This window comes from Cydia pomonella, chromosome 4 (genome assembly GCF_033807575.1).
Source record: "Cydia pomonella isolate Wapato2018A chromosome 4, ilCydPomo1, whole genome shotgun sequence".
In the NCBI taxonomy this organism is placed as follows: domain Eukaryota; kingdom Metazoa; phylum Arthropoda; class Insecta; order Lepidoptera; family Tortricidae; genus Cydia; species Cydia pomonella.
This window is the reverse complement of record NC_084706.1, coordinates 23,368,774-23,386,463: the sequence shown is the minus strand read 5'-3', so window position 1 is coordinate 23,386,463 and position 17,690 is coordinate 23,368,774. Positions and strand designations below refer to the sequence as shown.

Here is a 17,690-nt window from a genome sequence, read left to right as displayed (position 1 = left end):
CGCCGGCCGCGCCGTGCTGCACAAGGTGAGTGGCACCAGGTCACAACACGCCCGGCTGTACCCGCTGGGCGGCGGCGTGCCCGCGCAGCGGCAGCTCCCCGCCGCCGTGGACGCGCTGCGCGCCGCCGGGGAGCACTGCGCCGCGCTGTGCGCCGGCCGCGCCGTGCTGCACAAGGTGAGTGGCACCAGGTCACAACACGCCCGGCTGTACCCGCTGGGCGGCGGCGTGCCCGCGCAGCGGCAGCTCCCCGCCGCCGTGGACGCGCTGCGCGCCGCCGGGGAGCACTGCGCCGCACTGTGCGCCGGCCGCGCCGTGCTGCACAAGGTGAGTGGCACCAGGTCACAACACGCCCGGCTGTACCCGCTGGGCGGCGGCGTGCCCGCGCAGCGGCAGCTCCCCGCCGCCGTGGACGCGCTGCGCGCCGCCGGGGAGCACTGCGCCGCGCTGTGCGCCGGCCGCGCCGTGCTGCACAAGGTGAGTGGCACCAGGTCACAACACGCCCGGCTGTACCCGCTGGGCGGCGGCGTGCCCGCGCAGCGGCAGCTCCCCGCCGCCGTGGACGCGCTGCGCGCCGCCGGGGAGCACTGCGCCGCGCTGTGCGCCGGCCGCGCCGTGCTGCACAAGGTGAGTGGCACCAGGTCACAACACGCCCGGCTGTACCCGCTGGGCGGCGGCGTGCCCGCGCAGCGGCAGCTCCCCGCCGCCGTGGACGCGCTGCGCGCCGCCGGGGAGCACTGCGCCGCGCTGTGCGCCGGCCGCGCCGTGCTGCACAAGGTGAGTGGCACCAGGTCACAACACGCCCGGCTGTACCCGCTGGGCGGCGGCGTGCCCGCGCAGCGGCAGCTCCCCGCCGCCGTGGACGCGCTGCGCGCCGCCGGGGAGCACTGCGCCGCGCTGTGCGCCGGCCGCGCCGTGCTGCACAAGGTGAGTGGCACCAGGTCACAACACGCCCGGCTGTACCCGCTGGGCGGCGGCGTGCCCGCGCAGCGGCAGCTCCCCGCCGCCGTGGACGCGCTGCGCGCCGCCGGGGAGCACTGCGCCGCGCTGTGCGCCGGCCGCGCCGTGCTGCACAAGGTGAGTGGCACCAGGTCACAACACGCCCGGCTGTACCCGCTGGGCGGCGGCGTGCCCGCGCAGCGGCAGCTCCCCGCCGCCGTGGACGCGCTGCGCGCCGCCGGGGAGCACTGCGCCGCGCTGTGCGCCGGCCGCGCCGTGCTGCACAAGGTGAGTGGCACCAGGTCACAACACGCCCGGCTGTACCCGCTGGGCGGCGGCGTGCCCGCGCAGCGGCAGCTCCCCGCCGCCGTGGACGCGCTGCTTTGTAATTCGACATTAAGATACTTTATATATCTCTAAGTAATAATAATACTTTAGTTTAAATTCCATGTTGACGTGTAGAAGTGCCCTTGTGGCCTATTTCCTGAATAAATGTAGAAGTTGAAGTTACCAAATACTAGCGCGAATTTCCCTACTATATCTTGTATAATGTTCTTATTTACAAAATAAGTGCAAGTGTTTCAGTTTTAATATTATGAATTAACTTTTTTTTTATTAAGTAACTTTTGTCGGCAGATCGAGCCTCCAGACCCCGAGAACGCGGAGCGGGACTCTATAACGTTCCCCGAGCCTCACATGCAAGATGCCGTCATCACGGACATACAGCTCACCAGCGATTTCTTCACATTTGTCACTGACGTGAGTACCCTGGCACATATGACATAATACTATCGTTATCTTTCACCTATCCTTTCATAACAGAGCTTTACTAACGTTTAGATTTTTTTTTTTGTATTTTGTGATCATTACGTTTACAACACCTGAAATGTGTCAATTTCTACATTTTCTACATTTTCAACGTTTCAACTCGATGATTATTATACTGAGCGTTTATGCAAAAAAGCATTGTGACGGGAAAAAAAACTCCTATACCTAGAAATCATCAACTAAGTGGGTGTATTAATCATGTGCGCATGACGCCATCATGACCGTCGTAAGTAATTGTGTCAGCTTCTCAACTTTTCAGATTAAGACCGACGACATAGAATGAACTTAAAGTTTAAACCGGTAGTGTAAGTAGCTATACATTAATCAAATTAATATTTTTCTGTTAACAGCAAGGCCACATTGAATATTTCGGCCTCGAGGAATGGCGTAGCTCCGTCCGCTACAAACATACCTGTGGGATACGTAACGTCTACTGCGATATAGGTTCGTTTTTTTTTAGCTTAAATTCGGTGGGCGGATTCTGTAGTTAAATAGTTTTTTTCTGGTTTTTTGTTTTTTGGGAAAACTGCAAAATTGCCATTAGCGTCTAAGACACTTAAGACCATTGCGTCTACGCTGTGATAATGGCTCAAAGAATTAAGTCTTCTTCTTCTTCTTCTTCCTCGCGTTGTCCCGGCATTTTGCCACGGCTCATGGGAGCCTGGGGTCCGCTTGACAACTAATCCCAAGATTTGGCATAGGCACTAGTTTTTACGAAAGCGACTGCCATCTGACCTTCCAACCCAGAGGGGTAAACTAGGCCTTGTTGGGATTAGTCCGGTTTCCTCACGATGTTTTCCTTCACCGAAAAGCGACTGGTAAATATCAAATGATATTTCGTACGTAAGTTCCGAAAAACTCATTGGTACGAGCCAGGGTTTGAACCCGCGACCTCCGGATTGCAAGTCGCACGCTCTTACCGCTAGGCCACCAGCGCTTTTTCGCTCAAAGAATTAAGTATATTTTGTTTAATAATTTTTTAAGCTTATGAATGTCACGCGAGGTCTACACCTCCCAGAGCCACTAGTTTATTTATTTGAGAATTTATTGCACAATAAGTAAAAATTACAAAAGACGGACACCAAATCATATGTCACCGTTTACCTACCTTACTTACCTACTCCTTATTTGCCTACTTATTTTTGTACGGGAAGTTTCATAGTTTACAGCCGAATGTCGCTTTTAATTCTTTAAGACACTCTACTATTCACCACACTAGTATATTCTCTTGGTTGCCATCGAGAACTCAAAGGTCATGGATATTAGAGCTAACAATTTGCTAGATACTATTCCAAGCGCCTACTGGGAACTATTTCACTACACACGTGACACCATAGATATAGGATTTTCTGTAGATGGGTCATACGGGCACACACGTGAGGGACAGAACATATGCAATGCGACGGAATTAAAGACGCGTAACATTCCTGACAACATACCAAAATTAACCTACTTACGTAATTTGGTCAGGACTCAGGGAACCGGTGGGCATGAAAAGTGAGACAGACTAACAATAACAGCGCTTTCTCGGCTACTCCTATTGAAAGTTCCATAAGACTATCCCCTTCTGTCATTTCTCCCCGCCCACCACACGTCTTACACAGTAGAGTAGATTCTATATTCTTGCCTGTCACTGACAATTTCCTGTACATTTTTGGGTCGATAAGTAATGATGGTACCTGTCAATATTTAATGATGGTTAATAATTTACTTGTTGGACCGTGGTGAAGAGAGCAATTAGCAGTTTTGAACCCTATTATAACATTGCAGGCGGGACCCGCGCCTGCATAGTGGACGAGCGGCGCCGCGTGCTGGTGTACTGCCCCGCGTCCGGCGACATGTGTGCCGTGCCCAACGTCTCCGGACCCATCAAGTAACATCGATTCACAACAATTAAATATAAAAAATAGCATCAATAAATTGCTGTGATAATTAGCCTCAAATAATGTTTATACTCCAATCCAGCTCGCGAATAAGAAGCGGAAACCCGCGGGTCAAAACGTTTGGAGAGCCAAGCTTACCTAACTTGAGGATATACGTTCTAGGGGCGTAATTTGGGATATCTGCCTCTCCGAGCGCAACGTGTTCGCCGTGCACACCCCGGGCGCCGTCCACACCTGCTACCTGAGCGCGCACGGCACCGCGGGCCCGCACGCGACGCTCGTCCACACCACCGCCGTGTCGCCCGACACGGCGCCGCTCTTACTGTTCTCTGGCGACGTCTACTGCTACGGCCCGCAGGGAGCGTGAGTCGCTGTCCACCTTACTGCCCGAGCGCGGCGCCGCTCATACTGTTCTCTGGCGACGTCTACTGCTACGGCCCGCAGGGAGCGTGAGTCGCTGTCCACCTTACTGCCCGAGCGCGGCGCCGCTCATACTGTTCTCTGGCGACGTCTACTGCTACGGCCCGCAGGGAGCGTGAGTCGCTGTCCACCTTACTGCCCGAGCGCGGCGCCGCTCATACTGTTCTCTGGCGACGTCTACTGCTACGGCCCGCAGGGAGCGTGAGTCGCTGTCCACCTTACTGCCCGAGCGCGGCGCCGCTCATACTGTTCTCTGGCGACGTCTACTGCTACGGCCCGCAGGGAGCGTGAGTCGCTGTCCACCTTACTGCCCGAGCGCGGCGCCGCTCATACTGTTCTCTGGCGACGTCTACTGTTACGGCCCGCAGGGAGCGTGAGTCGCTGTCCACCTTACTGCCCGAGCGCGGCGCCGCTCATACTGTTCTCTGGCGACGTCTACTGCTACGGCCCGCAGGGAGCGTGAGTCGCTGTCCACCTTACTGCCCGAGCGCGGCGCCGCTCATACTGTTCTCTGGCGACGTCTACTGCTACGGCCCGCAGGGAGCGTGAGTCGCTGTCCACCTTACTGCCCGAGCGCGGCGCCGCTCATACTGTTCTCTGGCGACGTCTACTGCTACGGCCCGCAGGGAGCGTGAGTCGCTGTCCACCTTACTGCCCGAGCGCGGCGCCGCTCATACTGTTCTCTGGCGTCGTCTACTGCTACGGCCCGCAGGGAGCGTGAGTCGCTGTCCACCTTACTGCCCGAGCGCGGCGCCGCTTATACTGTTCTCTGGCGACGTCTACTGTTACGGCCCGCAGGGAGCGTGAGTCGCTGTCCACCTTACTGCCCGAGCGCGGCGCCGCTCATACTGTTCTCTGGCGACGTCTACTGCTACGGCCCGCAGGGAGCGTGAGTCGCTGTCCACCTTACTGCCCGAGCGCGGCGCCGCTCATACTGTTCTCTGGCGACGTCTACTGCTACGGCCCGCAGGGAGCGTGAGTCGCTGTCCACCTTACTGCCCGAGCGCGGCGCCGCTCATACTGTTCTCTGGCGACGTCTACTGCTACGGCCCGCAGGGAGCGTGAGTCGCTGTCCACCTTACTGCCCGAGCGCGGCGCCGCACTTACTGTTCTCTGGCGACGTCTACTGTTACGGCCCGCAGGGAGCGTGAGTCGCTGTCCACCTTACTGCCCGAGCGCGGCGCCGCACTTACTGTTCTCTGGCGACGTCTACTGTTACGGCCCGCAGGGAGCGTGAGTCGCTGTCCACCTTACTGCCCGAGCGCGGCGCCGCACTTACTGTTCTCTGGCGACGTCTACTGCTACGGCCCGCAGGGAGCGTTAGTCGCTGTCCACACCTGCTACCTGAGCGCGGCACCAAACCGTCCTATAAATAAGTACTGTAAGCTATACGTGAAACTAACTGACACTCGTACCCAGCTTGTTATTTTACAGTTACCAGCAGAACTAGCTAATCTGGGTGAGGTGTTATGGCAGTGTACACCGATTTTAACGTGTAGTCCAATTTCGAACATGAATTATAAAATATTCGTAATTGGACTATTGGTCTAAAAAGACACCTTCCTTATACTGTAAAACATAATCAACACAACTTGATTAAGAGAGTATAGGTATACTCTCAAAGGATAAAGGATAGGTAACCTCCTGAGTCCCAGGGCCCCTCTTAAAGGCCTTATTCCAAAATTTTACTTTAACTTTTATATTATATAAGACAAAGTTCCAAATTCAAAAAACACAATGAATGCTTCTGGGCTGGGCTTCTGGTGAAGCTTTTAGTTCATTTATCGACTCTATTCATCTTTGAATAAAACTCACTTTCTAGTGTGCTGAAAATCCCCCTCGACTCACACAACACGAGCGGGCTGGCCGACCCGGACCCTGAGAAACGCCTCGCGAACCAACGGAAACATATCGAGAAACTTCTACTGCTGAGACGGTTCAACGAAGCTTGGTTGTTCTGTGATGCTGTCGACGAAGAGGGCCTGTGGAGAAAGCTGGGAGAAGCAGCCATAGCTGAGCTTAATGCGGAGTTCGGTGAGGACCTTGTGTAGATTGACTTGGGTTGATTTTGGCAGGTTAGCGTCTTGCCAACCAAGGGAAACGTATCAAGAAAGTTCTACTGCTGAGATGGTTCAACGAAGCTTAGTTGTTCTGTGATGCTGTTGACGAAGAAGGCCTGTGGAGAAAGCTAGGAGAAGCGGCAATAGCTGAGCCTAACGCGGAGTTCGGTGAGGACCATGTGTAGGTAGACTTAAGGTTGATTTTGGCAGGTTAGCGTCTCGCCAACCAAGGGAAACGTATCAAGAAAGTTCTACTGCTGAGGCGATTCAACGGAGCTTGGTTGTTCTGTGATGCTGTCGACGAAGAAGGCTTGTGGAGAAAGCTGAAAGAAACGGCCGTAGCCGGGCTTAACGCGGAGTTCCGTGAGGACCTAGTGTAGATCAATTTATATTCGGTTGATATTAGCTGCTCAATGTCTTGACAGCCAAAGGAAACATATCGAGAAGCTTCTGCTGCTGAAACGGTTCAACGAAGCTTGGCTGTTTTCTGATGCTGTCAACGAAGAAGGCCTCTGGAGAATGTTAGGAGAAGTGGCCATAGCTGAGCTTAATGCGGAGTACGGCTTTGTGTAGATAGATTTTAGGATGATTTCTGCAGGTTAGCGATTCGTCAACCATACCATCGCGTTGTAAGGGGGGAGCTCATGTATATGTGTAAATATATATACCGATTATTGCATGAAATGATTGCCATATCATGAAATGATATATTTTAATATTTGGTTACGACATATATGCCAAACGCGCTCGGTTATAATGTGGTAAGGTGAGATGGGGTAAGAATAGTTTATTTTGCTAGAGGCAAGACAAACACTATGACTAGTACATAAAGTGTTATTCTTGCCCCGGTGTTCGTCTTACCTTATTCCCGTAATTCTCTAGAACAACATATTCTTCGCAGTGTTAAGTATAATCTTCATTTTCAGCAATTCGCGTGTACACGCGGTTGAGTGACGTGGCTATGGTATGGGCATTGGAGGACGCGTTGCATATTGAAGATCTGTCCATTTTGTGGTAAGACTTTCTTTTTTTTCAGATCATACGTTAGCAATTTATGTTTACATACCCTCCTAAGGTCCAAGGTCCTACCTATAGTCAGTTCGATGGAATTTAAATCATATTTAGTTGGAATAGAGTCGCATTTGTTTTGTTTCGCTAAATTTTCAAACAAAACACTACATTTTCGCTGCACGATAGGTTTAAATTTTAGTGGCACAGTCTGGATTTTTCATTTCTATGATGGGCCTTAGGAGGATACAGTAACGTTTAATTCACATCGCTTGAAAAATATCTAAATTTAGGAAAAAAATATTGGGGTATTGTATTGTATTGTAGTACGGGCGATTTTCCGCAACTCGACGACTGGCGCCTATTTTGCGTGACAAAATATTGGGGTACTATTAACTAACTTACAAATTCTGTGACATTGATAAAAAAAAGTATTTAATTTCAGACATTTATGGCTAAAATGTTCGATAATACCTCACCCCCTTAAACTTCTACCAACTTCTAACGTTGATTGTAAAATTGTTTTGAATTTCTTCCACTTATTTTTCGTAAATGTTTTGCACGTCCAGCGGCGTCTTGTCGGCGTGTCTTAACCAAGGCGAGGCGGCGGCGCGCTGGTTAGAAGGAGCGCCCAACGGCGCCCTACAGGCGCTGGAGCTGCACTGCGCCCGAGGCGACTGGGGCTCCGCGCACACCCTCGCGCTGCAGGCCTGCCCCGCCGCGGCGCCGCTGGTCGCGCTGCACCGGGCGCGACACACCGAGCTGCTGTGAGTACCACATGTACACTGTAGCGGCGACTGGGGCTCCGCGCACACCCTCGCGCTGCAGGCCTGCCCCGCCGCGGCGCCGCTGGTCGCGCTGCACCGGGCGCGACACACCGAGCTGCTGTGAGTACCACATGTACACTGTAGCGGCGACTGGGGCTCCGCGCACACCCTCGCGCTGCAGGCCTGCCCCGCCGCGGCGCCGCTGGTCGCGCTGCACCGGGCGCGACACACCGAGCTGCTGTGAGTACCACATGTACACTGTAGCGGCGACTGGGGCTCCGCGCACACCCTCGCGCTGCAGGCCTGCCCCGCCGCGGCGCCGCTGGTCGCGCTGCACCGGGCGCGACACACCGAGCTGCTGTGAGTACCACATGTACACTGTAGCGGCGACTGGGGCTCCGCGCACACCCTCGCGCTGCAGGCCTGCCCCGCCGCGGCGCCGCTGGTCGCGCTGCACCGGGCGCGACACACCGAGCTGCTGTGAGTACCACATGTACACTGTAGCGGCGACTGGGGCTCCGCGCACACCCTCGCGCTGCAGGCCTGCCCCGCGGCGGCGCCGCTGGTCGCGCTGCACCGGGCGCGACACACCGAGCTGCTGTGAGTACCACATGTACACTGTAGCGGCGACTGGGGCTCCGCGCACACCCTCGCGCTGCAGGCCTGCCCCGCGGCGGCGCCGCTGGTCGCGCTGCACCGGGCGCGACACACCGAGCTGCTGTGAGTACCACATGTACACTGTAGCGGCGACTGGGGCTCCGCGCACACCCTCGCGCTGCAGGCCTGCCCCGCCGCGGCGCCGCTGGTCGCGCTGCACCGGGCGCGACACACCGAGCTGCTGTGAGTACCACATGTACACTGTAGCGGCGACTGGGGCTCCGCGCACACCCTCGCGCTGCAGGCCTGCCCCGCGGCGGCGCCGCTGGTCGCGCTGCACCGGGCGCGACACACCGAGCTGCTGTGAGTACCACATGTACACTGTAGCGGCGACTGGGGCTCCGCGCACACCCTCGCGCTGCAGGCCTGCCCCGCGGCGGCGCCGCTGGTCGCGCTGCACCGGGCGCGACACACCGAGCTGCTGTGAGTACCACATGTACACTGTAGCGGCGACTGGGGCTCCGCGCACACCCTCGCGCTGCAGGCCTGCCCCGCCGCGGCGCCGCTGGTCGCGCTGCACCGGGCGCGACACACCGAGCTGCTGTGAGTACCACATGTACACTGTAGCGGCGACTGGGGCTCCGCGCACACCCTCGCGCTGCAGGCCTGCCCCGCGGCGGCGCCGCTGGTCGCGCTGCACCGGGCGCGACACACCGAGCTGCTGTGAGTACCACATGTACACTGTAGCGGCGACTGGGGCTCCGCGCACACCCTCGCGCTGCAGGCCTGCCCCGCGGCGGCGCCGCTGGTCGCGCTGCACCGGGCGCGACACACCGAGCTGCTGTGAGTACCACATGTACACTGTAGCGGCGACTGGGGCTCCGCGCACACCCTCGCGCTGCAGGCCTGCCCCGCGGCGGCGCCGCTGGTCGCGCTGCACCGGGCGCGACACACCGAGCTGCTGTGAGTACCACATGTACACTGTAGCGGCGACTGGGGCTCCGCGCACACCCTCGCGCTGCAGGCCTGCCCCGCCGCGGCGCCGCTGGTCGCGCTGCACCGGGCGCGACACACCGAGCTGCTGTGAGTACCACATGTACACTGTAGCGGCGACTGGGGCTCCGCGCACACCCTCGCGCTGCAGGCCTGCCCCGCGGCGGCGCCGCTGGTCGCGCTGCACCGGGCGCGACACACCGAGCTGCTGTGAGTACCACATGTACACTGTAGCGGCGACTGGGGCTCCGCGCACACCCTCGCGCTGCAGGCCTGCCCCGCGGCGGCGCCGCTGGTCGCGCTGCACCGGGCGCGACACACCGAGCTGCTGTGAGTACCACATGTACACTGTAGCGGCGACTGGGGCTCCGCGCACACCCTCGCGCTGCAGGCCTGCCCCGCGGCGGCGCCGCTGGTCGCGCTGCACCGGGCGCGACACACCGAGCTGCTGTGAGTACCACATGTACACTGTAGCGGCGACTGGGGTTCCGCGCACACCCTCGCGCTGCAGGCCTGCCTCGCGCTGCAGGCCTGCGCCGCGGCGGCGCCGCTGGTCGCGCTGCACCGGGCGCGACACACCGAGCTGCTGTGAGTACCACATGTACACTGTAGCGGCGACTGGGGCTCCGCGCACACCCTCGCGCTGCAGGCCTGCCCCGCGGCGGCGCCGCTGGTCGCGCTGTACCGGGCGCGACACACCGAGCTGCTGTGAGTACCACATGTACAATAAGCTGTAGAGATAATTGACTGGGAATTAAGAATTGAGGTTGAGAATGGAGGGGGGGAGGAGCAGTTATCTTGTGCAGCTTACTGTACAACGTTGCGGGAATTGCGTAACTACGGAATAGAATTACAAAAATGGACGCCGTCTTGAACTTCTAGAGTTTTGGCCCGATTATGTTAAAATCGTTATCGTTTTAGATAATTTTCAAATAGGAAAAGTAAGTCGAAGTTAAGAGTTAGTAAAACTCATAATGGCATGCGTGTTGGAAATCTCCCGCACCCCGCATACGGGCCCTATCGACCAATGAAACTGAGCCATGAGCGCATATACATAGTACCGTCATGAATATTAAATACGAGTATACTAGTTACCCAAAACACCTCGATTGTGATATTATTTTTAATAACTAAACTAACCCCAACAGAGCTGACTACCACGAGGCCCTGTCCTTCTACGAACAGAGCATCATGCCCGACGACGGCACCGCCAAAGTCAAGGAACACAACGAAAAGTGCGAAGCCGGCATCGCGCGCATGTCCGTCCGCTGCGGCGACGTCATGCGAGGCGTCACCACCGCCATGAAACATGCACACGATATAGAACTGCTTAAAGACTGCGCCCAGCTGCTGGAAGACGAGAAACAGTACAACCATGCAGCAGCGCTATACGACCACGCTGGAAACACTGAGAAAGCTGCGTCATTGTATATAAAACTCAAGTCTTGGTTGAAAGTCGAAGCGTTACTCCCAAAAATCAACTCACCAAGCATTCACATACAGTACGCTAAAGCCAAAGAGGCCGAAGGGAGATACCATGATGCTTTGAAGTCATATCTTAAGGCGGGAGACTATGAGGCGGCTATTAGGCTGAATTTGGAAAAGCTGGATGATATAGATGAGGCCGTGAATCTGGTTCAGGAAACTAAGTCCGTGCAGGGGGCGAAAATGGTGGCGAATTATTTCCAGAATAGGTAAGTGTCAAGTCAATGTCCTTGAGGTCGACACCTGTATACACAATATTAGTTAAAATATTGTGGTTCTTTAGTACAGTCGCCATCAGTCATATCGGAGTGGCTGAGGTGCTCAAAAATATCTGAACACGCACTCTAACGGCTTGACAATAGAGGCGTGTTCAGATATTTGTGAGCACCTTGGCCTCTCCGATATATTTGATGGCGACTATACATAAAAGTCACACAATACTTTTTTGGTAAGAGAACTCTGTAGTGGCGAGGTGTCCATAAAACTCGATCCTTATTTAGATAATTTGACGATTACACTTTTTACTTCAGAGGTATTGTAATGATTTAAAGTTATAAGAAATAGAATTCATAGTATTAATGTTAGGGAATGTGGAAGTTTTGGAAATCCCGAATAGGTACATCAGAATGTCGTATGATTTCGAAAATCATTATTTCCATTATATTAAGAGTTTTAAAAAATTTCAGATATTATCCTACTATCTGAACTATTCGGATATACCTAGATCACGAAATTAAATTTTACACATGTGTTATCATTTTCTCCACAGTGATGATCCATCATCAGCGATCAAGTTTTTGGTGATGTCACTATGTTATGATGAGGCTTTCCAATTAGCTAGAAAGAATGGAAAGCTGCATCTGTACGGGGAGATCCTGATACAGACGTCGCAGGCGAGGCCCGAGGATTTCAGGTAGGAACAATATGTATGTTGTGGCCAGATCGTAGGCTTTGATCATTTCAACAAATGCCATTTTTGAATTGATCAATTCACTCCAGGTCATTGGCTCTCCACTTTGAAGGCGAGAAGAACCACCTACTAGCCGGCAAGTTTTTCTTCCACGCCGGGGAATACAGCAAGGCCATGTCCCACCTGCTGAAGACTGGCGGGGAGGAGGATGAGGCCATCAGCATCGCTATTGATGCAGCCGCGGCCTCTGATGATGAGAGACTCACTAGGAGGTTAGTCACTATCATTTACTAGCCAAGTTCAAGTGTATATAGCAAGACCATGTCCCACTTGCTCATGACTGGCGAGGAGGAGGATGAGGCCATCAGTATCGCTATTGATGCAGCCGCGGTTTCTGATGATGAGAGGCTCACTAGGAGGTTTGTCACTACCACCCACTAGCCAAGTTCCGGTGAATACAGCAAGACCATGTCCCACCTGCTGAAGACTGGCGGGGAAGAGAATCAGACCATCAGAATCGCTATTGATGCAGTCGCGGCCTCTGATGAGAGGCTCACTAGGAGGTTAGAACCACCCACTAGCCAAGTTCCGGTGAATACAGCAAGGCAATGTCCCAACTGCTCAAGACTCGCGGGGAGGAGGATGAGGTCATCTGATGATGAGAGGCTCACTAGGAGGTTAGAACCACTCATTAGCCAAGTTCTGATGAATACAGCAAGAATGAGAGAGGGAGATGGGGCTATCAGTATTGCTATAGATGCTACTGTAGTCTGATGATGAGAGACCCACGAGTAGGTTGGTCAGATTATTAGGAGAACCACTTACTGGCTGTTTTCACCTTGAAACAGAATTTAGGCTCCAGCATTCTTAGCTTTCGGAAACAGAAGAGAGAATTTCAGTTTATCTGCATGTGTTGACCCTTATGAATATTATTATTTGCACAGACTGATAGAATACCTACTGGGCGAGACGGATGGTACACCACGGGAGCCTAAACATCTGTTCCGGCTCTACATGGCCAAGCGGCAGTTTGCGGAGGCGGCAAAGACTGCCGTAAGTTACTTTACCTACACTTACAGAAAACCACTTAAGGATGTGTGAAAAAATTTAGACAGGTTCTAATCAGATCGCGCTGTTACATTTTTGTCGAGGCTTTTTTACTTTTCTTTTCCCCAAGTTGAACCCTTTTCTCTGGTGACAGGTAATAATAGCGGGCGCGGAGTGTCGCAGCGGAAACTACCGCGCAGCGCGCGACGTGCTGCGCGCCATGTGCGTGTCGCTGCGCGCGCGCGGCCTGGCCGTGCCGCGCGACATGCGCCACGCCGCCGCCACGCTGCACGCCTACATACTGGTACGATATTTTACATTTTTTGGAGGCGTATCAGTACCAATATTTCGACCTACCGGACAACACGCCTGTAATTATTTCTGTCTAGTAGGTACTAAAATAAACGCATTACTAATACGTTCCTTTTTTTACCTACCTAGCTAAATCTAGACTATAAATAATACATCCACTCTGTGCCTAAAATACAAATGAGACAATTGAAATTTTCTTTGCGAGTTTAGAACAAGTCTAATTAGAATAATAAATGCCTTGATTTGGATATATGTTGTAATCGATGTATTACAATCATACAATTAATCGATTATATAATTGGTGCCATGACCAGTATTAGTTAGTATTTCTACTGGTAATACAATTTCAAGTTCTATATATATTTTGGATTATATATGTTGATACAAATAGGACACTTGAAATTTTCTTTGCCAGTTTAGAACAAGTCATTTGTATCTTTGTTAATTTTATTTTTATTTATTTGGAGATCCAACAGCTGTGACATTAACATAGAAAAATATAGTAGATACAGGAAGCCAATTATAGGAACTCACAGGTAGTGACATAATGTTGTAATCGATGTATTACAATCATATAATTCATCAATTATACAATTGGTGCCATGACCAGGATTAGTTAGTATTTCTACTGGCAGTAGAATTAAACATTTTTGAATCATATATGTTGATATAGCAGATTTATATACATAGACATTTATAATAGTAAAACAATGCATTAAAAAAACATCGAACAAAGTCCGTCTTTCAATGCGTGTAGCAGGGACCGGCTAATAATAATAAGGAAATTGGCTCGAGTATTTGATAATAGTTATTTAGCGTACAAGTGCAGAAAATAGGAAATTCCCAACGAGTGGTGATAAATTAAAACACGACTGAAGGGAGTGTTTTAAATCGACACGAGTTGCGAATTACCTATTCGCGCGTGTATCGTACAACGTTTTACAGTACATATGGCTCTTTAAAGTTTCGACATATGCACGGTGTTTAGTTTGTTGTCCCAATTTCCTGGTAGATGGCGCTGTTCCAGACGCAAACTAAGTAATGCTAGTTTATCATAGAATCTATATAAGAAACTGTCACATTTCAAAATAAATGATTGGTAACGTAGCAACTCGAGGAATCCTACAGGCTGACGCAACTAGGAACAAAATAAGTTTTGTATGGAACTTGTTTCGCAAATCTTTGCCAACGAAGAAAAATAAAACGTCAGTGCTATTTATTCTGTCAAGTTTACATCAAGTCAACTGTCAGCCTAATTGTTTTGTTTGTTATGAAGGCTTCAATGTTTTGTTCGGGTATTTCGTGCAATTTCTTTATTATTTAGTGAAAATATCGAAAATAGTGAACCGTGATCAGAGTAAAGAACGAGTTTGTTACAATGCCACCGAGAAAACGGTTTACTAAGTGTGAAATATGTGGCAAGCGAGCCACTCGAGAAAATCACGAAAAAAGGGATTTTATGGCGAAATTTCCCTTGGATAAAGAGCGGTGCGTAGGTATTCCTTTAGATACTTTTGACCTTATTTTGGTGCAGCAGGCTTTAAACACATCGAAAATTAGATATTTTATATTATTTTTAGTTGTGAACTAGGGATGTACTAAAACTATCGATAATTGTATGTTTATTTGTATATCAGTGTAAGTAATTAAATAAAATATGTGAAATTTCCTGAGAACTTGCATGCAATATGACACAAAATTAATTCATCGAAGATTTTCAGTGGAAAATTATCTATCATCTATGCATTAATGGTCATTATTTAACATATATGATTTGATTTATAGATTCATATTAGCGCTAAATAATCAGTTGATCATCTCATTAGCAAACACTTGGAATATAAACTGTACATAACCAAGGCTGTATGTTTTCAGATGCAGGCAGTGGGTTAAATTTGTTGGGAACGAAGACCTGATACATCTTCCCATAGAAAAGTTACATTTATTGAAACATGTATCTGCAGATCATTTTAAAAATAGTGCTTTTAATAAAAAAAAATAAAGAAAAAAAATAGTGAAGGATTTTATAATTACAATCTGAGTGTAACGAGGTATTCTAAAATAGAATCCTAGCGTAGTGAGGGATTCAAGTGTTAACGCCTATGGGTGGTATTCCACCTATGCAATTTCTTTGTCCAATGTGTATTGCGTCTCACATTTTGATTAATGACAGAGTGAGACGCAATGACATTGGATCAAGAAATTGGATAGGTGGAATACCACCCTAAGGTGGAAATATTTTTGCTACCGCGTGATAAATTTACATACTGCTTTTCACATCACCTGTGAGGAAATTATTATGGTACAAATAAATAAATAAATAAATTTAATTAATGGTAATTAAAGTAAATAATTTAACCTAAGAAGTATGCAAAAAGAGGAAAAAAGTGATCCCTCCTAATAGGGAAAAAAGTGCTACTTTGATCCTTCCTAGTGGTGAATAACAACAAGGTGTTCTAAAAAAAATCGAGTCCACATTAAGCTCGACCACGTATTAGTCCACTCATAGAACTATCCACTATATAACATACAACTTAAATGTGGACTCGATCCTAACTTGATTTCGAGTACAAAATTTGTAGACAAGAGTCTATATTTCAACCTTCCCCATTTTATCGATATCGATAAGAAACGCAAACGTGTAGCGTACTACACTATTTAAATTGCTTATGTTGGTACTATGGTTCTTTGACAGTTCTTTGTCGTACATTTTGGTAATGATTTGCGAAACAAAGGGATTCCACTCGCTAGTATGGAAGTCCCGTCTCTTAAAACGTAGTGATTATATGCTCTTTGGAATCCTATCAAACTTTTCCTTCCGGATCCGGAGGAATCCTCGAGGAGTTGGGCTGGCAAGAGTAGCCAACCCTCCACCCCCCCTTGTCACGCAAAATAGACGCCAGTCGCCGAGTTGCGGAAAATCGCCCGAACTACAATACAACGTAGCAACTCATTCAAACACACGGAAAGTGCTCATTCCCACACGCGTGCGGAAAAGTAGCACCATATGTACTGTAAAATTATTTTACGAACCAAATCTTTGTGACTATTTTTTTATAAATTGTTCAGGTGCGCACTCATGTGCGGCGCGGCCGGCATGAGCTGGCAGCGCAGCTGCTGTGCCGAACCGCCAAGGACGTCAGCTTCTTTCCTACACATCAGCGTACGTATTAATATAATAATCTGTACATGTGTTTAGAGTAGCCATTAACCACGTGTAGTACGATGATTTTATCGACAAATTACGCCATTTTTAAATTCCACTCCTGTAATTTTTTTACTGCTCCAAACACCAGCGCACTTTGACCAACAACCATTATCTGTTCAAAATCGGTTGCACAGAAGTGTCACAGAAGTGTAGCTAAAGAACTAGAGTCATTCCAAAATAATACAGAAAAGTTCCCACAAATACTTCAAAATTTAATAAAAAAGTTTTTTTTTTAAATTTTATAACTTTATAAAAAATACAGTTTATAAAAGCTTAGCTAAAAGATTCAACTGTTTTAGGATTAAGAAGTGTTATTAATTAGAATGTCTTTAATTATTCAGATCAAGTGTCAATTCTTACATCGACGGTGATAGAGTGTTTGCGCGCTGGACTGAAGCACCAGGCGCACCACTGGGCGCGGGTACTCATGCAACCAGAGTATCGGGCACAGGTACGAATACTAGTTCGATGTACTGGTTAGGAACAAATACAACAAATACAAATACAAATAATTTTATTGAAAACAGTATAAGTACAGTGTTAGCACTTAAAGACTAAGGATTAAGGATAAGGAAAAGTTTACAAATGCCTGAACTAGGAGTTCCTGTGTTTCAGGCAGAATAGGACCATATTAATTAATTTGTAATTATTCACTTAATTATAATTATAAATAGTACACAATAAAAATCTGGTAAGGTGATAACCTTAACAAAATAACTTATTTAAGTATTCTATATCAAAGTACAGTAAGAAATCATTTTACGACTATTAGTAAGTTCTCTGTATCATCGACGACGACGAACGTGTACTTGTAAGGAACGGCGATAGGTATAAATATTAGTCCCACGTGGGTCGCCATTCCAACGTTGCGCTAAGTAAATGTCGCTTCTGTATTCGCTCGCCTTGCACCAGATTGACTGAGCGCAATTTATGCAATCAGAGTATCGAGCTCAGGTACGAATACTTGTTAGATGTACTGGTCAGGAACGTATACTTGTAAGGAACGGAGATAGGTAAACGTCGCTTTATATCTACAGACATTGAGCGTGCCAGACATGTGCCGTGTTAATAATATTCTTCTATACAGTGTCTATGAACGTATTCATATCTATCGTTACATGGTCGCGCAGACGCCGACAGACAACTCTAAATAATAACAAAATGCACGGCACGTGTCTGGCGCGCTCAATGTCTGTATATATATCTAGATGTAGAAACTTCGAGTTTACTTGTTG

The 17,690-nt window shown here is 49.9% G+C and overlaps 1 protein-coding gene across 1 annotated transcript in view; it reads left to right on the top strand.

Moving 5' to 3' along the window:
• Window positions 1-17,690, top strand: part of LOC133517293 (WD repeat-containing protein 19) — a 35,461-nt gene that overhangs the window by 11,424 nt on the left and 6,347 nt on the right. Inside the window, 14 exon segments of the mRNA XM_061850534.1 lie at window positions 1,574-1,696; window positions 2,116-2,209; window positions 3,536-3,612; window positions 3,782-4,011; window positions 5,891-6,102; window positions 7,055-7,142; window positions 7,706-7,903; window positions 10,642-11,187; window positions 11,748-11,891; window positions 11,978-12,160; window positions 12,833-12,941; window positions 13,090-13,239; window positions 16,317-16,410; window positions 16,797-16,906. Coding sequence (XP_061706518.1) covers window positions 1,574-1,696; window positions 2,116-2,209; window positions 3,536-3,612; window positions 3,782-4,011; window positions 5,891-6,102; window positions 7,055-7,142; window positions 7,706-7,903; window positions 10,642-11,187; window positions 11,748-11,891; window positions 11,978-12,160; window positions 12,833-12,941; window positions 13,090-13,239; window positions 16,317-16,410; window positions 16,797-16,906 — 2,358 coding nt within the window.